Consider the following 24,473-nt stretch of genomic DNA (forward strand, 5'->3'; position numbering starts at 1 on the left):
GAGATAAGTTACTGCCTTGTCTTGGGGGCTCTTGGTTAGAGCTAACGAAAGAGACATTAGACTTGTTATAGGAGAAAACAGTGCCTGACACATTTTAACTCCTACTGTTGTAATGCATATTCCCGTAGACCCCAGCACCAACCGGCGCTTTACTCCTCCATCCACTTCTTTCTCCTGCGGGAAAATGGGAGACAGCAATGGAACCATCAGCTCTTCTGGCACCGGAAGGACAAGGACAGAAATACGAACGGTGGTGGATGTCTTGGCGGATCATGCAGGAGAACTGGTCAGGACTGACAGCCCCAACTTCCTTTGCTCCGTTTTGCCTTCACACTGGAGATGCAACAAGACATTACCAGTAGCCTTCAAGGTAATATGCCTTAAAGTATATGAAGTAGGCATTATCTGCTTGTTTATATTACAGGAACATAAATGATTGTGCATTGTTTATGTGTGCATGTGCGTTGGGTGCTATTGTTGTAAAATCATAATCTCTATTTTTAATTTTAAATATAGACAAATTAACGTTCACGCAATTGTAGTTTGCAAAACCAGTGATGCTAATGTCAAAATATGTGTAATAATACACATATTACGATATCATGAAATATAGTGAGCCTGAATTACTGACATTTTTTTAAAGGCCAGCATCATAAAATGACTCCGTTAGTGAGCTTAGCTCTAGTATTTATTGTAAACTAATAATATCCTTTAGTCATTTTGAATAATATTCTTCAGTTATTATTGGATATGACAATTAAGCACCTCTGAGAAATATACAATTTTTTAGGATATATTTTTACCTTTATATAGTTATACACAACAACATGGGATGGTTGAACACTGTGCCTTGTTTCAATAATTGAAAAAAATACCCAAAAACCTTATATAATAACATAAATAACAATATCTACTGCAATAACATTTGCAAAACCAGTATAGTGAGCCTGAATTACTGCCATTTTTTTAAAGGCCAGCATCATAAAATTATTCTGTTAGTGAGCTTAGCTCTAGTATTTATTGTAAACTTATAATATCCTTTAGTTATTTTGAATAATATTTTTCAGTTATTATTGGATATGACAATTAAGCACCTCTGAGAAATATACAATTTTTTTGAATATATTTTTACCTTTATATAGTTATACACAACAACAAGGGATGGCTGAATACTGTGCCTTGTTTCAAAAACTGAAAAAAAAACCTTATATAATAACATATATAACAATATCTACTGCAATAACATTTGCAAAACCAGTGTGTATTATAATGCAGTACAATGTATTAAAAGTTGAAATTAGGGTAAGTTTAAATGAAGCTGTAATGTACTCCTAAACCAGATTCAGTCAATGCAATGGTTATGGAGTATGGTTTGGTATAATTGGTACACCACTTCAGAGACCAGCAACTTAACCTCAGTGTCACTCCTTCTTCCCTTTCAAAGATTATCATGTCTAATAATCAGTTAAAGAGAGCTTGCTATAACCATTAATTCAGCAAAAACCTATTTACTTCTACTCTGTGATACTCCTGCATATAAATGACCCCAATTCTACCTACGTGAAACTGCCCAATATGTTATTTGAAATATTTGGGCAAAGCTGAATTGTATGAAAAATAAATACATAGCAAAATGAAGAACACGTAAAATATTTGTCTGTAAAAATCATTATACAAGTAATGAATAATTCATTTAAAATACAGAACACATCATTTTCAGATGTTTTTGCTTTCCTTAGTTTTAGTCATATGATTAGTAAACTTTATATATGTATTTCCCCATAAGCTGATCATACCTTTCAGCAAATAGCTTTAGAATACTTAAATAATAACATTTGCAGGTAGAATCAAAAAAATCTATTAGAAAGGTTTAAACTATAAAAACATGCTATGTCATTAACATTTGTTTGAAAGATTCGTATAATTAAGCATTTAATAGATGCATATTTTGTATTTACAGTTGTGACCAAGTAAAATATAGTACATGTTCAAAAGGTTTTTTTTAAGTGTATCTGATGGTGGGAAACTAGTGGGCTGGTATTTAACACATTCTAAACATGAGATCTCTGTGGTCAGACAAACTAGAGCTGAGAAACACACATCTAAGGGGACGTTTTGTTGGAAAAAATATACACGCTAAACAGTGTACGTTAACACAGGTAGTGACAATGAGCAGGTCTGAGGTCGGTACTGTAAAATGCCTTTACAGCATCCTCAGTTCAAAGAAATGACAACTGTGAAGCCTTTTTCTAGCAACACCTTTGTTATTTAGCTTAATATACATGGGAGGTTGAGAAATAATGTGTTAAATTAGAGGACGAATGCTTTAAAATAAAGAATAAAAAAAAAATCATGTTGGGACAGGCTTCAGGCAACCACTAAAATATTACAATTCTTGAGGTATTGCTACAGGAACAATTGAGTACTGTCCGTGATACTTTTTTATTTGCACTAACATACAATTTTGAGGACAAGCTTTCGGGGAATGTCCCCTTCTTCAGGTCTAAGCAGTACTTATTATTGCACCTTTATGCTGGATATACAGACAGAAAAAATTATTGTAGCAGTTGTCCAATACAATTTTGCACATGAATGAATTAATCAAGAGATATATGGCTAGATAAAAAAAAAAAAGATATATATATACACACATTTGTAGTGATAATGATAGACCTTTTTTGTATTTTGACAAGTCAAACTGTGTATTTATACTGCCTTATATGTTTAAATGTTTTTTTTTGTATACACATTATAATAGCACCTAGTATAGCTTCTGAGCAACGCATACTTTTACAGCATTAATTATATACCTAAGGACAATTCATCCTCAAAGCTGCAAAGATAATATTCTTATCAACATTCAAATATTCATTTTGTAGAATGTTTTATAGGAAGACATAAAAAGGTGTTACTGTCACAATATACAGGTTCATAACATACTGCCTAAGAAGATGTCACCTTAGCCGGAAACTTCTGTTTCATAAAAATAGCTCCTTATGCTTTGTGCTTTGCCATGTTTTCATTTTTCAAAATCACACAATATTCCAAATATTGATTGCTCAAAGAGCAGTTATACAAAGCAATTAAAGACTTTAAAAAATCAAATGGGATTGAAAATAGGAAACACTGCAAAAACCCTCCAACTGTCAGATAAAGAGTACAGTTTCTACTTTTTTTATGCCACCTTTTATTGTAGCTTTCTAAAAGTTCCTGAACTAGTATACTATTCTACAATACCATAAAAGAGTTAGAAAATCTAATGGGATTCAAAATTAGGAACATTGCAAAAACCCTTCCACCTATCAGATAACGAATACAGATTCTACTCAACAGTGCACCAATATTATAGTCTATATAACATTGTTTATGTCAACTATTATTGTAGCATTCCAAAAGCTCCATAAGTACATTCTATATTCAGATCATGCCCAAGTATACTATTCTTTTTATGTTTTCACTTAATATATAGGCAATCGTTCTAATGCCGAAAACGAAAGTCTCACCTTTGTCTTTGTGGGAGAGGCATAATGTAAATTTAGTAGATCATTTATTCAGATAACAACCAAATTTAAAAGTAGTAATACAATTCAGGTAAAGATCCCCTGACAAAAGCAATAACTGAAACCCAGTACAAACAATGACTAGTGACACATATGTTTTCTGATTTCCCCTTGTTGTTCTTATGTACTGACACAGAAAAGGCATTTTGACAGGGTTGCTTGGAACTTTTTTAATTACTCACCCTAGGACATTTTGGCACTTTACACACTTTCAATTTACACCAGAAGATAATGGGTTTGAAGTACTAAAGGAGTACAGGCTGTTTACTCAACAAAGTGAATGTTCACTTTGCAAAGTGTGTATGCATTTATGTTAGTGGATGTGGTGAAGCTGCGTTCCCTTTTAATACCCAATCTTGTGCAAGGGAAAAAAAATAATCTTCGCTTGTATGTGATTGGATGATTAAAGTGAACATGCTCTAATCCTTTGGCAAATCAACCCCAATGCCTTCTCTACTTAGATTGGTCTTCTGTTAAAATGTAAAAATTTGAATCCTCTAAGATACAACAATATTTTGCAGTGGAAAATGACAAGGATGCTTCTATTACTTTAAAGCAGCTCATAGACATGAGGTGACAGATACCCATACATTCACAGCCTTCAAGGTTAACATCAATTGTATGGGTTAGAAAACCTGTCCCGATCTCTACTGAGATGTCACCTTCTCCCTGTCCTCTTTACATGAATAGAGCCATCTTTGCATATTTGTTGTTCTGCAGCACTCGGGGGATGGTTGGACCAGGCCTTTACAACCAGCCGCCCTCTAATTTATGGGTATCTTTTTTAGAAGTAACACCTGGTCATAGCTGGTTGATAAAATTTGGATATACACATATAGAGCGCATACACTTAGCACAAAATCTTTGCCAACAATCAGCTACATTATGGTGCACACAGAATCTTGTGCAGCTGTTCATAGTAACCAATCAGCTTCCAGGTTTTATTGTCAAAGCTTAATTGAACAAGCTGAAGTTAGAAGCTGATTGGTTACTATGCACAGCTTCACCAGATTCTGTGTTCACCAGTTTTAACAAATCTCCCTCTATGTTACATATCCTAAAACTGCACATCCAAACATAGATAATTTGAGAACCCAAGAATGTTATGAGTTTCAAAGTAAACTACAGTATCATGTGTATTGGATGTATCTATAGAGCAAAATAACCCAACTCAAATATAAAATTATTGTGCATGGAGAGGTAAAATTAGTATATGCCTTCTGGGCTCAGATACCTTCTAAAATTTCTTAATTCATAATTACAAATTACAAAAGGTCTACATTTATGGGATAAACACATTTTCATAGAATGGAAGGATCAACATCCTGAAAACAAACAGGCTTATTTACTAAAGACAAATACGTTGTTTAATTTGCAAGGGTATTTTTCCTTAGCTTGTGAATAAGGTGAACATTTACTTTGAAAATAATTTACGAGCAAATAAAATAAAAATATATATATTTTTGCTTGCACATGATTGGATGATGGAAGTCATCAAAGCTCCACCTCATTCACTAAGCTAAGGGCAAATTCCCTTGCAAAGCAAACAGCCTATTTGCCTTAAGTAAATTAACACCATAGTTCATGTCTACAGTATTACTTGTAAAACATTCCCACTTTCAAAATAATCTGAGCCTTAAGGGAGCCAAGGGATTATGACTACATAATTAATGTACTTGCAACTGTACATCTGTATGGAGCACTACTGGTTATTTGATAAACCCACATATACACTCACCGGCCACTTTCTTAGGTACACCTGTTCAATTGCTTGGTAACACAAATTGCTAATCTGCCAATCACTTGGCAGCAACTGAATGCATTTAGGCATCTAGACGTGGTGAAGACAAGTTACTGAAGTTCAAACCGAGCATCAGAATGAGAAAGAAAGGGGATTTAAATTACTTTGAACGTGGCATTGTTGTGGGTGCCAGTCGGGCCAGTCTGAGTATTTTGAAAACTGCTGATCTAATGGGATTTTCACGCACAACCATCTCTTGGGTTTACAGAGAATGGCCTGAAAAAGAAAAAATATCCAGTGAGTGGCAGTTGTGTGGACTAAAATGCCTTGCTGATGTCAGAGGTCAGAAGAGAATGGGCAGATTGGCTCAAGATGATAGAAAAGCAACAGTAACACATGTCAATGTGGACCAAAATCTATGAGGACTGTTTCCAACACCTTGTTGAATCTATGCCATAAAGAATTAAGGCAGTTCTGAAGGCAAAAGGGGGTCCAACCCAGTGCAAGCAAGGTGTACCTAATAAAGTGGCTGGTGAGTGTAGGTTTAAGTAAAACGAAATTTCAGTAGGTAGATCCTTAGTATCTAGTTCTTAATATTCCTTGAAATACAACCACAGGTTAAAGAATCAGGTGTGGGTAATATAACCTCAATAGCCCACACAGTCTTAGAATAATGGAACAGTTTAATAAGGCAAAAATCACCTTTCTTTAAACCCCAAATTGATCCCATGTCATCTGTTTTTGAATTACCAAAGTTTCCAGCTAAGGAGTTACATTAATAATGGTTTTGAAAAAGACCCTTTTTCAGAACAGCTAAATAATAGATAAAGCACAGTAAAGAAAACATACTAAATCTTACTACCATGCTACAGATGCTATCTGAATATCCACAGTACATGCTGCGCATTGTAAATCCAAGCTAGCCAGATTGGGCACGATATCACTAGAGCACTCAAACTGAAACTTTTTGCAACCTACCACACCTATATCTATGGTATTTTTATTATTATAAACCATTTTAAAGAATGAATGTCAGCTTCCAAAAGTGTAAGGAAAACCATGGAAAAAAGAGTCATTCAAAAACTTCTACAAATGCTGCAAACGTACAGATGTTCAGTTTCCAACAAGGGACAGGAAAGCAGCTATAAAATCATATCATTAAAAACACCAGTAATAATCCAAAGCCTACATCTTAAAACTTCAGACCTCTGTCGGAGATATTACCGTGATAAAGGGCTTAAGACTCATCTTTGATGGGAAGCCCAATGTAAAAAACATTCTGGCAGTCACTTTAATGTTGAACTATTAACAAACATTCAGGAATAAAGATACGCAGCTCACCCAAAATGCTTTTAATGTCAAAGAACCCTGAACCCTATCCAAATCTCTATCCAGATGTTTGTTCATGGCAGCTAAACTAATTATTTCAAGTGCATGTTGCATGATTAACCTCTTAATTTAATCTCTTAATTTTTTATGCAATATTTTTAAATTAGAAGCATCAAAATATCTATACTAGGGTAGGAGAAGACAATCATTTTAGTGCTAATATTCTTAGGCTACTCCATTTCTATACCATTGCTTGATACAGTTAGAAAATACCAGAAAACCTTTGAAAAAATGGTCAATATACAGGATGGTTATTAAGGCTTCAAAGAAAAAGCATTCTTCCAATTAAACTATGTATACCCTTTAATTGGAAACATGATCATCACACATCATGTAATAAGTATCTTATTTTAATAACTGTGGGGTTTATTTACTAAAGTTGGTTCACTCAGAATCTCATGCAGCTGTGCATGGTAGCCAATCAGCTTCTAACCTCAGCTTGTTCAGATAAGCGTTAGCAATAAAACCTGGAAGCTGATTGGTTTCTATGCAGAAGTGCACGAGATTGTGAGTTAACCAGCTTTTGTAACTAAACCCCTGTATTTTTTCTCTAGCAGCCAATCATTGTCTAGCACATATGTTCTAACCTGCCCTAGTAACGGGAAAGGGGAAGATAAATGGTTGTTAGGAAATGGAGAATGCTCTTCTGTCAATCACATGTGGGAGATCCCTATCATGTCTGGTAAATGAACTTACAAAGATGTCAAAGGAAAGGTCTTTTTCTTACCCTCCAACCTTTTTCCTCCTCCAAATGACCAGTCTTTTTCTTCTTATCCTTTGTTTTCAATGTACACTCTCTTGTTGGCAATGTTCTACCTTTTGCATGAATAAAGTAATTTCTCAAAGCCCAGTTACACAAATGTTGGCATCCCTTTAGGATTTTTCTTTAGGGTATGTATATAAAATACCATTTTGTAACAACAATTGTTGTACGTCATCAATACTTCTGGGGTTGCAATATTTTTGTTGTCAGTCAATTATTTATAAGTGAAACATTTGGGAATACCTGTATTTTCCTTTTTATTTATTTAATTTAATTAAAATCTCAATAAAAAAGTATTGAAAATGAAGAACGTTTGGTATACTATATACTTTATGTCAATCAGTGTTATACATAGATAAATTATATAGATTATTAGGATTATTAATGTTTAGTATTAAGACTAGAAGCTGCTTGAGCATACAGACATAACAAAAAAGGTACATGCAAGAACTGTAAATGACAGAGTAGGATTAAGATAAATGCATGCTAGGTCACTATAATTTAATCGAAACCTATACATGTAATCAAAGTAAAGAAAGCTAATGCAAGCCAATGAAAAGAAAATATTACTAATGTTATTTTAATAAATAGTATATTACAAGACGTTTTATAACATTTTTATATCGGACAGCAGACATATGTTTAGAACTTAAAGATCATGATTATTTCCATATAATATAAGCTAAAAATACTTTAAGTTTTGAGGTGTCTGTCTGGCCAGATTAATTCCTCTCATGAGCGGATTCATCATTTAAAGTGATGGCAGTATTGATCAACTAAAAGAAAACATGTCACAAATCAAGTCAAACTGTGAAGAAAAAGATGCCAAACGGAGGCTACTGACAGTAAAATAGCATACCGAATGGTACGGCCAGATGAATTCAGATGCAAGTTGTGTAAGCAAACTTGCCTGTAGTGCTGGCCACAGATGGATCAGATCTTGGCCAGTTCAGTAGGGACCATCTGAAATCAATCAATCTATGGACAGGATGGTTATACTGAAGTTGATCCATCAATCAACATCAGTACAACCAGAATATGATCACTTCCAGCAGCTACAGCCACTAGCAGTGTTCATTGTGTTCTGCCGGCGGTGAATGCTCCCCACCAGCTGAACACAATAGCTCTGTGGGAAGGACTCCCCCATCAACACAGTCAGTGGAAGGAAAGAAAAATGTATAACATATAGCTAGTTTAGGACAAGCTGCATCTTGCCTCATCCCACCTTGGGCTTCCATATAGGTCAGCGAGGTAATTCATCACATTATAAAGCTGACCATACACTGGTAGCTTTGTGAACGAATGTTAATATATAAATAGTATGAACATTCTCAGTACATTTGATGATTTGTTAGCTTTAACATTTTGGAATGAATGTAATTTACCGAATGAAAACCACATACACTTTTAGAAATTCATTAATTCAAGAAAAAAAATTTACATCTTGCTCCTTTGAATTTTTTTGGCACTATGGTTGAAAATGAACATTGACTAAAGATTAGAAGACTGTACAAATGATCTTAAAGTGAAAAATGTCAAACAAAATTCTATTAGTTTATAGCCACTAACAGGGAAATTTGGAGGTGGAAGGAGGGTGGAGCCAAGGAACAGTTGAGATAAACCTCTAAATACAGTTGTTATATCTCTGGATCTATTAGTTGTTGAAACAGAATGTAGCATCTGCTTATATTTTTTTTATCATATGATTAGTTTAAATGCTTAGATTTACAACAGTTTTAAAATTACAGTTGCTATATATAATGCTCATTGTATCCATTTCACATATGAAAGTTTTCTTAATTAGACTACGTGGGAGTGTGACTTTTAGGGATGTCCGTTACCAAAATGTGTTAAATTGCCTTTAATAAATGACTAAGTTTGCTCACAAAATTTAGAAAGTTATAGTGCTTGTGTATATACTGTATATATAATAGCTGATTGTATATAAGAGAAAATCTTTTTTAATCATATCAGTATTTAGGTGAAAATGTTACGAATAAATCACTGTCTACTTTAGAACTTTCAGACTACAAGTACCAGGGCCCATTCATACTTAGAGTGTTGTGGTAAAGTAAACACAGCTTTGTGCATTTTTTGTGGGTGTTGCGTTAAGGCAGCTCATTCAAAATGGCACAGACTGCACCACAATGAAATCTAGACATACACTATTTGTTTATGTGGTGCACCACATTGTGCTTCTCTGCCTAGGTATGTTGGGGTACCATTCAAAATAAATGGCACCAAAATACACAGCACTGCATGTTATGTAATACTGTGCATTGCAGGAATGTGCTGATGAAAACACATTTTACGGCACAAGTCTGTAATGCCCCAGTGTTAATTACTTACTTTAAGAAAAAACATTAAAGAAACACCTAAACCAAAGAAATATGGAGTCTACCATTGCTGGGTTTTTTTTTTTTTTCGTTTTTCAAAATGCCAATTGCCTGATTTCCATACTGATCAAATAGCTTCATTATTTTTGGCATTATTGACCTAGAAAATGCACACACATCTTTACTTCACTTGCTACATGCCTATTGGGTCAATGTTTCCAGTATTAAAGAGGAAAACAGTCAGGTGAATAGCATCTTCATAAGGCAGCCTATATGTTAATCAGAAGAGGTGTACTTTAAAACACAATAGCTCTAGTATCTAAAATTACAACACAAATGGGCTGCTTCGTAGTTTGTCATTGCAATGCTACTTTTATACATTAATCCAAATTATCCACACAGAAATGTCTTAGGGCTTAAAGTGGAAGTAAAGCCACTTTTGTATATTTTAACTACAGGTACAATAAAGCTTACCTGTAGGTACAATGAATATCTCCTAAACATGCAGCGTTTAGGAGATATTCACTTTTTTCAAGAGCATATTCATGACATTCCTTCAGAGCACTGAGCTGTGTCCCGAGACTCCCGCGAGCATGCGCAGGAGTGATGACATCATGGCTCGACCAGTCAGGAGCTCGTGAACCCGGACAGAAGACTCTGTAAGTGCTCGTGTATATACTGTATATACATTGGCTTATTGTATATCATTTTCTTTGAATTTTTTTGCTTTAAGAACGTTTGTACAGTCTTCTAATCTTTAGTCAATGTTCATTTTCAACCATAGTGCCAAAAAAATTTGAATGAGCAAGATGGAAATTTTTTTCTTGAATTAATGAATTTCTAAAAGTGTATGTGGTTTTCATTCGGTAAATTACATTCATTCCAAAATGTTAAAGCTAACAAATCATCAAATGTACTGAGAATGTTCATACTATTTATGTATGAACATTCGCTCACAAAGCTACCAGTGTATGGTCAGCTTTATAATGTGATGAATTACCTCGCTGACCTATATGGAAGCCCAAGGTGGGATGAGGCAAGATGCAGCTTGTCCTAAGCTAGCTGTATATTATACTATTTTCTTTTCTTCCACTGACTGTGTTGATGGGGTAATCCTTCCCACAGCTGGTGGGGAGCATTCACCGCTGGCAAACCACAATGATCACTGCTAGTGGCTGTACTGATGTTGATTGTTGGATCAACTTCAGTACAACCAGCCTTTCCGTAGATGGATTGAAGACTCTACAGGGCTTCATTTTAAGGTAAGTACTGCATAATGTGCTAGTATGCTATGCATGTGATGCATACTAGCACATCATGACATTACCTTCTAGGGGATCTTTACATTTTTTTTCTCACGCTGTGGTTTCCTACCTCTTTAATCACCCTTGTGCATTTGATGCATGAACATGCTTTTACAAAAGAGAAATCTAAACTGCAGCACTTTTGGTTGCAATAACATGCATTTTTAAGACAAGAAAGAATAATGGCAACATGAAAATGCACAAAGTTTCTGTTTTTGTATGTGTGTTTTGTGTATTTGCACCTGCTGTCATTCTGAAACACCTCACACAATTTACAAACTGCAGAAGAACTGTGTGGTACAAAAACAAAAAAAAAATAAAATAAAGTGATATACCTGAAATAGGGCTCATTCACCTTTCATTCACCTCTGCTATGGCCGAATGCCAGTCATTTTGAATTGGCAAAGCTGAGATACTTTCAGGTTGCCAGTTTCCTTCTAAATTCCACATTTCTATTGGCCCATGGACTTCATCACTGGCCAACTTAATTCTGCAGAAGACAGAAATGGGTGGACAAGGTCCATCTGAAAATTAGTATCAGAGATTTCCCAGTTCAGAACAGCTAGTCCTGGACTCTACTATGAGAGATGCCACAGGTAAAATATATGGTGGTACCTCTAGGTGCCTGTAGTTTTTATAGCTATTGTTAGCATTCTATTTTTATAAAAATGACCAGATCACTTTAAATTTTAAGTACTTGTGAAAGCAGACCTCATGAGGCTGGTATACTAAAGGAGGTAATAATTTTCACTTAATACATATAATTCAGTTTTCCATTCATTGACAAATACCCAGTCATGTCCAAATTACTGTTTTTTTCATCTGCACATGACTGGGTAATCAGAATGACAATGGCTACAATTTATGTAGTGAAGATTTTTAGCTCCTTTAGTATATCAATTCCATTGATATATAGTATAAGCATACACTGAGTATTCAAAGGCCTTGGTATTATGCTATGACTGAAGCTGTAAACCCTGATGCAGGTATACAAGAAATCATTTGTTTCTATAAGGAAAGTGAACCAGATTTTTTTTCCTATCTTCAGGTTGTAGCGCTGGGTGAGGTCTCAGATGGGACAGTAGTGACGGTCATGGCTGGAAATGATGAGAACTATTCAGCTGAGCTAAGGAATGCCTCTGCTGTCATGAAAAACCAAGTAGCCCGATTTAATGACCTGCGTTTTGTAGGAAGAAGCGGAAGAGGTGGGTTACCCTCCTAACTTTGATTATTTCTAAATGTAAACAACTTTAACTTCAAGATGTTATTGCACAATTAACCCTATGTTACAAATATGACAAAAATGTGGCTGTATAGGAAGATTATTTGCACAACATGATGTTCGTGTCTGGAAAAGCATAACCCTTAAATAAGTTTCTCAGTGAAGCAAATAAAAAATATAGCTTTCATGTAGAGTGAACCTTTTTAGTTATAGGCACCCAAATACCAACTCCACTGAAAAAAGATACTAAAGTTATGTGTAATTACTAGCAAGTCAGAACTTTGAGTTTGGTCTAGCTGCCATGGAAAGCTAAATGAGAGTTTTAGTGGCCGCCAATGGGTTCTCAGTGTTATAAAATGATGATTGTAGATACTCATCACTGGAGTCTCTGGAACTTGCTTACTAAGGAAGCAGAGGCTAATCAAATAGAGGTGAAACTGTGTTTTTTTTAATACTCATCTAAACATCTGCAAGCATGAGCTTTGTGGCAAAACTCAGTGATTTGCAAAATTTGAAAATTGCTAAATTTTGGGTGAAAACTTTGCAGGTTTACTGCCAAGAAAAAAGGCTGATCTATAATGCAGTAAAGTTAACTTTGACCCCCGTCACGAGATCCCATAAGTTGAATATATATATATATATATATATATATATTATTGTATACATGTGTAAGTCCTCATTCAAACTGGGTGTTTTGATAACACTGGTAATGTTAGCTGCGTATACTCACATTAAAAATGTGAGTTTTTCAGCATTTTTTATAATTTTTGCATTAGCATTTAGTAGCGTTTTGTTGTGTTTAGTGGTGTTTTCCTGTGTTTTTCCACGTTTTTGGTTTTTACCGTCTTTTTTTAACCAAAAAAATACTTTTTTTGGCCAAAAAACATCCAAAACTCCAGTTTGTGGTGTTATACCCCGTTTTGCTGCGTTTTTCGGCGATAGTGTTTTTCCAGCTGAAAAACTCCTCTAGAAACCCACTAGTCCTGGGGGTTTTTTTCCAGCCAAAAAACATCCCACCCAAAAGACGTTGATTACAGTCTATGTGTGCATGGACAAATAGGATAAAATGCTGGGGGGTTTACTAGCTGTAGAAAAAAACATCAAAAGCCAAAAACAGCAGCTGTAAAAACGTCAAGTGTGCATGAGGACTTAAACCTATATAAGCTATTATTTAAAAAAAAGTCTATCTGGCTTAAAATTATATTTTAATTAGTGGCATTTTCATTACAAATGGTGGAATCCAAACAAGTTCATAAGACAGAATTTAAAGGGGTTCTAAAGGCTTAAGACTGTTTAGGTAAAAAACCTTCTGTGTGCAGCAGCCCCCCTGAGTCCCCACAACACTTACCTGAGCCCCATTATGATCCAGCACTGTGCACAAGAGCCGCGGCTCTCCGGGGACTGTCCCTCCTCAGTGGATACCACTGCTGTCAATTACAGCCAGTAAGCCAATGAGGAGAGTGAGGAGATGGGGCCGAGCCATGGCTCTGTGTGAGAATGGACACGCAGAGCAGTGGCTCAGGAGCGAGCCTGCTTGGGTGCCCCTAAATCAAGCTGCTTACTCTGGGGGCACTTGGTAGGAGGAAGGGGCCAGGAGCACCAGCGGGGGACCTGAGAAGAGGAAGAATAGGGCTGACCACTGCACATAGCAGGTAAGTATGACGTGTTTTTTTTTTTTAAATATTTGCTTTTAATATTACTTTAAATGCTTTCACTGTTCATCTGCCAGAATTTACCCACGCAATTTACAGATGTTATAAATACAGCACTTGATGCAGAGGATAAAAGCCAACTTTTACAAATCATGGCTTAGGCCTAAATTATCATTTAGGTAGTAATGAATGTGTGGCAAATTTGGACCCCGGAATGGGATTACACATGGATGGTGGAGATTGGTGCTGGCAAATGTCTTTAAAATTTTATAGCTTAGGGTAATGGACATGATTACGATTAACCACTTGCCCTCCAGAGGATTTACCCCCCTTCCTGACAAGCACATTTTTTGCAATACGGCGCTGCATTATTTAAATGATAATTGTGCGGTCATGCAACGCTGTAGATAATTACATTTCTGTCCTTTTTTCTCAGAAATAAAGCTTTCTTTTGGAGTCATTTGATCACCTGTGTGGTTTTTTTTAGCTATAAACAAAAAAAGGCAGACAATTTTGAAAGAGAAACAATATTTTTGACTTTTTGCTATAAAACATATCCAGTGAAAAAATTTAAAAAATCAAATTTCATCATAAATTTAGGCCAAAATGGATTCTGCTACATGTCTTTGCTTAAGAAAAATTCCAATACATGTAAATTAATTGGTTTACATGACAGTAATAGTGTCTACAAATGGCAATATATATACTGGAATTTTTTTTTTCTAATAGTAATGGCGGTGATCAGCGACTTATTGCGGGACTGCGGCGTGCATTCTAACAATGGGTGAGAACTGACTAATTGCCACTGACATCCCAATTACACTAATACAGTGATCAATGCTAATAAAAAGCCCTGACACTGTACTAATGACACTGGGCAGGAATAGGTTAATATCTTGGGTGATCAAAGGGTTACCTGTATGCTGTGCTGTGTTTTACAACATATTCTGTATGTGTTTTACTTGGAAAACATACAGCTGTGTATTTCTCTGCTGTGCAGAGAAATATACAGCAGCATGTTGTTGCTGGTAGGAGAGAGACTGTCAAGGTCCTACCTTTTCCCTGAGGTTATGTTACTCCATGTGCTGGCGTCCATCTTGGATTCTGCTGTGCATGGTGGGAATCCTTTTTATGCCTTCAGGTCTCTGAGGTCCACCCCCCAGAGGGGCGTGGCTGATGACATATAAGCCTGTGGCCCGCACATGCTCTTTGCACTTGTGTCTTGTGTCTTTGTGTTACTATTACTCTGTTCTGACTCTCGTGACTCTCCTGGTGTTCTGATTTGGCTTGTGACTTGACTATTCTTTGTATTCTCCTTTGATCTGACCCTCAGTTGCTGAACCCGGCTCGTGACCTGTGATTCTCGTCTGCTGTCCTGTACTCTTTTGTCCTGTTGTTGTTGACCCCGGCCTGTCTGACTACTCTTTTGTCTCTTCCACCAGCTACACGCCATTGGCGGCGCCCATTACCGCAGCTGAGGTGTCTCGGGGGCCGCGACCTGGTTCCTGGCTGTGTCAAGTCCATCCCCACCATCAGGGGCCCTGGTGAAGGGCAGCCTGGGACTTAGACTCCGCGCCCTGAGAGACTTCGGTCTGTGGGTGGTGGTTGTCGTCAGCCAGTGCGTTACATTGTTAGGCCTGCCTGTCCGTTCCTCGGCTCCTGCCCTGACATTGACCTGTGTTGTTTACACACAGGTCTCTCCCCTGTCAGTGTTACTTGGTGATCGCGAGGAATCTTGGGCAGGACGCGGTGATTGACATCTGTAGCCACCAATGGCTGCACAGGTAGGGCAGCAGGCGGGTGTGCCCCCTACCCAGAGATGTAAATCACATATATTGCACAGCCCTGCCGCCCTGTAGCAGTAATTCTGCTATAGAGCGGTGGGGAAGCAGTTAATAGATCATTTACCACTTTATAAATATTTTATTCTCTTTTGTATGATTGAATATGAGGTCTTTCACAGAGTTTCCCACAATTTTTAAGCTGCTGTAGCATACTATGAACATTTTGTACCCCTTTCTAGTTTTTGTCAAGAAATCCTTGTGTCGGGAAAAATCCCTGTCAAGATTTTATTGTAGTTTTTGCCCCAGCATAGTAGATTCACCCAGTGTCAAAAGAATAAGAGATAAGGGTAAATCTTTCAGTAGGGATGCCTGTTTCACTGACAACACTCTAAGATAGGAATTGCTGTCACTTACACTTTATGTTGCATCTCTGGAACACTAACAGTATATATATATATATATATATATATATATATATATATATATATATAAATATTATAAATACAAAAGTATTGGGACACCCCTCCAAATCATTGGATTCAGGTGTTCTAATCACCTCCATGGCCACAGGTGTATAAAAGCACCTAGGCATGCAGACTTTTTCTACAAGCATTTGTGAAGGAATGGGTCGCTCTCAGGAGCTCAGTAAATTCAAACATGGTACCATGATCAGTTGCCACCTGTGCAATAAATCCATCTGAAATTTCCTTGCTACTAATTATTCCATGGTCCACTGTTATTGGTATTATAACAAACTGGAAGCAACTGGGAACAACAGCAACTCAGCCATGACGTGCTGGGCCATGTAAAATGGCAGAGCGAGGTCAGTGCATGCTTCAGCACACAGTGTGCAGAAGTCGCCAACTGTCTGCTGAATCAATAGCTAAAGACCTCCAAACTTCACGTGGCCTTCAGATTAGCACAACAACAGTGCGTAGAGAGCTTTATGGAATGGGTTTCCATGGCCAAGCAGCTGTATCCAAGCATTACATCACCAAGTGCAATGCAAAGCGTCAGATGCAGTGGTGTAAAGCACGCCACCACTAGACTCTAGAGCAGTGGAGACGTGTTCTCTGGAATGACAAATCACATTTCTCTGTCTGGCAATCCGATGGACATGTCTGGGTTTTGGCAGTTGCCAGGAGAACAGTACTTTCCTGTCTGCATTGTGCCAAGTGTAAAGTTTGGTGGAGGGGGGGTTATGGTGTGGGGTTATTTTTCAGCAATTGGACATGGCCCCTTAGTTCTAGTGAAGGAAACTTGTAAGACATCAGCATACCAAGACATTTTGGGCCGATTCATGATCCCAACTTTATGGGAACAGTTTGGAGTCCTGACCTCAACCGACTAAAACATTTTTGGGGTGAATTAGAGCGGAAACTGTGAGCCAAACCTTCTTGTCCAACATCAGTGTCTGACCTCACAAATGCCCTTCTGGAAGAATGGTCAAACATTCCCATAGACACATACAAATAGAAGTGCAGCGCTAAACATTAAATGTCATCATAAAATATTATGGTGAAAAATGTAAACACCTAATTATAATAAACCATGTGAAATAGTATTATTGTAATACATATGTGTGCATTCAAATATCAAGCAGAGTATAAAGAGTGTTCATTGTACTACAAGACACAGCAATATCAGTATAAATGTTCAAAATAGTGCTCATCATCCAGTGAAGGAATCTGTGGTACTACAAGGCACAGCAATACCAATGTGAGATGCTCAAAAAGTGCTCATAATCCAGTGTGGAAATCCACCACCTCTTATGGATATGCACTCACCAGAACTCACCAGTAGGTATAGTAGCATTTATGCTGATCACATAGATGAAGATCTCAAAGACCCATAAGTGCAGACCGGACTTCTCCAACTGACACTAGTAAAACTTCAAACCGAAGGGGGAATCCTCCTAGAGGGGAATGCTCACCACAGGAGCCCAAGATTTGGTATATAGTGTAGTATTTATTGAACGAGCATACAAAATAATCCACGTAGATATACAGATTCACATGTGTAAAAACACATACCAAGATGACCGCCACTCTGAGCTCCGGCCACAGTGGCATGACGTCAGCCCAATAAGGCTCCACCAACGCGTTTCGTGCACATGACACATTCCTAAACCTTGTGGAAAGCCTTCCCAGAAGAGTTAAAGCAGTTACAATGGCAAAGGGTGGGTTAACTCAATATTGAACAAAGATCCATTGTCTCCTGCGCTCAAAGACTCAGATCAAATGGGCGTTAGTAACAAACAGCGTGTTTTTCTGCTGGTGATCAGAGGCTGTGTAGCTCCATCATGAAGCTGGGGAAGCTTGACAAAACTGTAGAAGGAGATGAAAGAAAGAGCGCACAATCCTTGCGCATTACCTCAATAAATAGTGACTAATTTTATTTTATTTAGGAAATATACTCACAAAAGTGATGGTAAAACAGGCATAAGTAAACCATAATCCACACAGGGTTACAGGTAAATCCAAAGGCGGGGAGTACAAGCTAACGCGTTTCAAAGGGTGCTCCCTTCTTCATCAGAGCTGGGTTTGGCAGATAGAAACTTCAGTATAGCAGAGTTCCCATGGCAAGGAGACATTCAGCCACTGAGTGTCAGTATTACAGCATTTCAGCCTGTTTGTAACAGGCTGAAATGCTGTAACAGGCTGAAATGCTGTAATACTGACACTCAATATTGAACCCTAAGGACTAAGACTGGGATGCCATTAAAGTTCATGTGAGCGCAAAGGTCGGCATCCCAATACTTTTGGCAATATAGTATATATATAATGTATTTATTTTTTCAACATTTATTCAATAATGCACTGCTGCAGCTGAGAGAACATGAGCAGCAAATGTACACACCCAGAGAATATTGCATGTACTTTTATTGGTAGTCAATGGAGCAATGCATTGGATTAATGTTGAATCCCTTCACTGACTTAGAATCACTTTTTAAAAGCAAGAGTGCACTGCCAGAACTTATAACAGCAGCACATTTATGATCAACCTAATTTACTGCCATAGACAAGAAGCTATAAAAGAAGCATTTTTTTCTTCTGAACAGTGCATTCAAAAAAACAAAAAACTCAGAACCAGACTCTTAGCTTTTCCTCTTTGCTTAAAGAAGCTGTACTCATTCCAGTCATGTCATTCCAGTCATGTTCAACAAAAATTATAATTCTTTTTTTTAAATCCTCTGCTCATTATTGTGTTGAAAGTGAACACAAGTGCACCTGGCATGCCTTTTAACTATTTACCAAAGACTTGGGCTATGGATCAAAATCCTAAGGAAGGTTTGTTATTTTGACAGAAACAAATGTTCACTGTTATGTTTCTTTTAAATTCATATATTGTTGTATAGCCTAATTGTCATTTACTTGTTATATTTCACTAACCCCAGATTGCTTACATTTCTGTAACATTTCCGTTTTCTTGTTTGAGTTTCTAAAAGATGTGTATTTTTATTTTCTTCTCTTTCAAACTCAGCACTTAACTGGCTGCACATTGGCAAATGGAAAAATCTCTCCTTTTATGAATTAAGCTCTTATTTCTGCACTCAATTATCCTGTTAGAGTTTGTTCATGCTTCCAAAACAAATTTCCAATCCGGAATGCTTTATAATTCCAAGTCTTTTCTTTGAACTGATTCATCTTGTGCGTCTTGCTGTAATTTCAAAAACTTCAAAATAAGAGCTCTTTATAGCCTTATGTCTATCACAAGGCTTTTGTACACTGGTACTACTATGAAAGCGTTAGGCGGTTAATAGATTTGTATATTTCAAAACATTAGATAAGATAAAATAGGCTGAGCCTGTTTTGAATACACGTGGTTGGTAATTTAGTGCAAGGCTTTCTGTCATACTTAAGACTGTTTTTCATGCCAAAGTAAATTGGCCCTTACGTTGGCTGGCTCAAACAGCCACACAACCACCACAGTGTGATGGGATGCCACAGAACCCTACAAGGATGAACTACCCCTGTTTATATTTTTGAGGAGGCATAAACAGAAGCTGAAACAAGAAAATAGACCATGAATGTGATTATAGTGATGGTTGAAAAACCCCAATAAGGGGGGGAGTGCTGTCTTCATTCTCCCCAGAATTCACAAGTCGATAACAAAAATGTTAAAATTAAAATCTTATGTTTATGTTAGGCAGCCAGAGAAGGTAACACATTTGACATAAAAAAGGCCATATAAGAAAGAATGCAGAGATATCCTAAACTTCTACTAACCAAAGTTCTCAATAGGCTCTTAATGAGGCCTGTTGTATATGGCCCTGTCATAAACGTACTAGAGCAATGCACATCTGTGAGTCTGTTTTTAACCAAAAAGTTACCCGTTGTGCATTTTAACCTCTCAGTTTTAAACATATTCTAAAACACCTACTGTAATAGAGTTACCTTCATAAAACACTGCACTAATGTATAAGATACAAATCAGTAAGACAGCAAACATGCCTTCTTACAAGGTCCAGAAGGCTAATAGGACACATTAGAACTCCTAAGAAGAACTTTGCATAAGATCTGAATCATATTTAGTGTTTAACAGATTGTAATTTCATTCTGCTAAACAATATGATGGTTGTTAGATTGTGAAACCTTGTTAGATGTAAATATATATGTAAATAGGATAGTTGGCATTAAGGGTGTGTCAGCTGAAGTATAATAAAACACTGCAGCATACCTACATCCCACCCCTCAAACCTTTTGAATTGGATGGGACCTTTGTGCCACAGATGGCTTCCCAGCAGTTCTGAGCTCTCTTCTTACAATCAAAACTACTAAAAATACGAAGAGTCATTAGTTAGGGCCAGTGACTCTTCCATATCATATTGAAACTACTCTGACTCTGGATCTGACTCTGCAAAAGACTAAAGAATGAACAGATTTGAACTCAAGTTTTTTGCACTTCTAAGGGCTTTTTGTACACTTGCAGCAAGGACTGTAGCTCTTCTGAAAAGCAATCAGGAATTAGAGAGCACACCCCAAGGGGGCAGATATGGATCCCAATATTAAAGGTAGGATCTTTACAGAGCACTGGCTCTGTGATGTCAGCTGGCAGTGGGCTTTGGCCTGCTATCTGCTGAAAATGGGTCACAGGACTAAGTGCACTCCTGTGATCCATAGAAGTAGGGCCAAAAGAGCTTTGGCCGTACTTCTCTTTTAAGTTATGCTGTTTGAATAGGAACACACAATGAATATAACATATTTCAGGTGTTATCCCAATTTGTCTGCAAATATGGAAATACACTTAAAAGTATATTTAAAAGCAAAGCTTTTTTTTAGCTTTGGATAGAGTGGGGAAGGTTTAGAATATCTATCAAGTTTTTATTGCACCTTCTCTATTTGTATCAGTGACCATTATTATTGAAGCAGAAAGAAAAGTTCTACATTTTGGAGATGTTATGAAAAGAAGGAAATGAGGGAATTTGGGGATTTAATCTATTTAATTTCTGTATTGATAAAAACCAAAGGTTTGATGGGTAAGGTAGGTCTTTTGCTGATGATACAAAGGTGTGTAATATGATGTTCTTGGAGGTGTTTGTAACATAGAACATTTTGTCATTGCTGGAAGAATTGTGAAAACAGTGGAAACTGCACTTTAAAGTTCTAAATAGTGCATCTAGGGGAAAAAATCCTCTGACAGAGTGTAGTATTCGGGGTACAGTATTGGTCAGATTAAAGGATAAAGGATTTTGGGTACCCATTTCAGATGATTGCACAATGAGCAAACAGTGTGACCAGGCTTTGGGAAAAGCAAATAGAATTCTGTGGTGTAACACTAGAGGGATTTTCAGCAGGAGGAAGGAGGTTCTGCTTCCTATATATAGATATTTAGTTATCACTAGAAGTATTACCAGCAGGAAGAAGGAGGTCCTGATTCCCCAATATAGATATTTAGTTATCACTAGACATATCACCAGCAGGAGGAAGGAGGTCCCGATTCTCCTATAAAGATCTTTAGTTATCACTAAATGGAGTACTAGCAAGAGGAAGGAAGTCCTTATTCCCCTATATAGATCTTTAGTTATCACTACATGGATCACTAGGAGGAGGAAGAAGATCATGATTCCTCTATATAGATCTTTAGTTATTACTAAAAGAAATACCAGCAGGAGAAAGGAGGTCCTGGTTCTACTATATAGATCAGGGGTGTCCAAACTTTTTTGGAAGAATGCCAGATTTGATGAAGTGAACATGTGCGAGGGCCAACCATTTTGCCCGACATTCTGATGAACCATTAAAATTAAATGCAAATGAACTATTTTATGCAAAAGTTTATTGAAAACGGCATACTTTTCATTTTGTGACTTGGATGACAAATCTAAACAGGTGTTAAATCACTCTGCCTTTAATCTCAAAAAAACAGGAAGCTGAAATATGTCAGGAACATTAGAAAGTACATTACACAAAGTATGAAGGTTGTCTGTCAACTTTTAAGTTCACAAAATGTGAACAGGAACATAACACCAAGTATACATGTGTTCAAATATATTTAGAACTGATTTAGACCAACTGACATTAACTGAGATTTTACAATGTATTCCTCTCAATTGAAAAAAAAACTTGCCTGCACTAATGTAAAGGGTGAAACTGAGATCTGGACTGCAGCACATAGACTAGGTCTGGTTCAAAGGCCGTGGTTTTGATGCGCAAAATGTCACGCAGGTGAGAGTCACTTAGTCTTGTCCTCACACGGTTCTTGTTAAAGTTCATAACAGAGAATGTCTTCTCACACATATATGTTGAGCCAAACAAGCTCAACATTTTCTTAGCCAATGTTCGAATCTCTTGAAACCGGCTCTTATCCAGTTGGCGGTAAAAGTTCACAAGAGAGAGCTGTTGGTGACGACTGCGTAACTCGCTGTCACAATGCAGCTCAATGAGCTCGAGCTGCAGCTGATCTGCAGCATTGTCGGGGTCAACAGAGAATGGAGAGGAGAAAATGCTGATCTCCTTTTCAATAGCTGCAAAATCTTGAAAGCGCCGTTTAAACTCCCCAGCCAGAGATGCGATGTCCGCTGCATACCTGCTCATTTGTGCACTGATATCATCCTGTGGAAAACTGTTCATTATTTCCTGCAACGCTGAAAAGTGAACAGTATTGGGCTGCATTTGTGACAAATGCCTTAGGAAAAGTTGCAGCTTTGTTCCAAAGGCTTTGAGGTGTGAATAAAGCTGGTTCGCCGCTGCATCTTTGCCCTGAAGACTCGTGTTCAGTACATTCAGATGCTTTGTTATGTCGACTAGAAACCCCAAATCAGCCAGCCAAATAGGATCAGATAGTTCTCGCATCGGTTGTCCCTTTGTTTCCAAGAATTCTCCAATTTCCTTTCCGAGAGAGTAGAAACGCTGCAGTGCAGACCCCCGACTGAGCCATCTTACATCATTATGATATAAAACATCTTCGTATTCAGCCTGGATATCCAGTAAAAACTGTTTAAACTGGCGGTGGCACAGGGCTTTAGAGCGGATGCAATTAATGGTCTTTAGCACCGGTTTCATAACATGATCATATTTGAGATGTTTAGCACAGAGAACTTGTTGATGAATGATACAATGAAGTTTGATAGCGTTGCCTCCTTCTTCAATCACCTTGTTACAGATTAGGGTTGATAATCCACTTCGTTCACCAGTCATGGCAGGTGCCCCATCAGTAATAATCCCAGTAACCTTGTTCCAAGGCAGTTTCATGTCATCTATGGCAGAAGTAACAGAGACAAATAAATCTTTTCCTCTTGTTTGGTCCTTAAGGCTCTGGAGGTCAAGCAGCTCCTCAGTCACATTCATTTCATGGTCCACCCCTCTCAGAAAAATCAGCAACTGAGCTGTGTCAGAGAGGTCCGTGCTTTCATCACAGGCTATTGAAAAGAAGTCAAAATCAACTCCTTTTGACGTTAACTGTCTCTTAATATCTGATGAAATTTCTTCAATTCTCCTTGCTACAGTGTTACGAGCCAGGCAAATGTTGGCAAACTCTTGCTTCTTCTCGGGACAGATATTCTGCACCATTTTCATGACACATTCTTTGATAAACTCACCCTCAGCAAAAGATTTACAATTTTTAGCAATTAACGCTGCCACCTCATAGCTAGCCTTTGTGGCATTTTCATTTGATTCACAGGCTCTTGTAAAAAATCGCTGTTGTGACATTAAAACAGCTTCAAGTTGCTTCAACTTTTCACTGCGGTCGCGCCCTGTTAGCTTGTCGTATGTGCTATGTCTCGACTGGTAGTGTATCTTGATATTAAATTCCTTATAAACAGCCACAGTCTCTTGGCATATCAGACAAACACAGTGATTCCGTATTTCAGTGAAAAAATATTCCACTTTCCACCTGTCCTGGAAGCGGCGGCCCTCACTGTCAACTTTTCGTTTCTTATTTGTAGTTGCCATTATAAAAATTGGCCAGAAGGGGAGAAGTTATGTAGAGACTACGAGGAGCAGAGGGTGGAACAGCAAAGATAGGATACTGTAACACAGGCAGACAATAGCAGGCTGTGCAATAGTAACAAATCAGATAATCATGGCATTATAGCACAGTGATGGACAGTCAGGGGTTAATGAAGGGTATTACAGCTTACTACCAGATTCCTATATGCTCCCTTGTCTGCTTTAATGTATCCTGAGCACAGCCTGGCCTGCCTGTCAGTGTGTTGTCTGTGTTTTTTTTACTTTTAATATTCTGCCTTAATGGTGGCCCTTGTGGCTTTGTGTGGAGGCTC

General features: G+C 37.5%; 1 protein-coding gene across 1 annotated transcript in view; it reads left to right on the top strand.

Annotated features, from left to right (window-relative positions):
* The window catches only part of RUNX3 (RUNX family transcription factor 3), a 177,035-nt gene that overhangs the window by 100,178 nt on the left and 52,384 nt on the right, over positions 1 to 24,473 (top strand). Inside the window, exons 2-3 of the mRNA XM_089665191.1 lie at positions 129 to 370; positions 12,142 to 12,298. Of these exons, the coding sequence (XP_089521317.1) occupies positions 129 to 370; positions 12,142 to 12,298 (399 nt within the window). The remainder of the gene's footprint in view (positions 1 to 128; positions 371 to 12,141; positions 12,299 to 24,473) is intronic.

The sequence above is a fragment of the Staurois parvus genome, unplaced genomic scaffold, assembly GCF_062004578.1.
Source record: "Staurois parvus isolate SC_StPar_1 unplaced genomic scaffold, SC_StPar_1.0 ptg002140l, whole genome shotgun sequence".
Lineage (NCBI taxonomy): Eukaryota > Metazoa > Chordata > Amphibia > Anura > Ranidae > Staurois > Staurois parvus.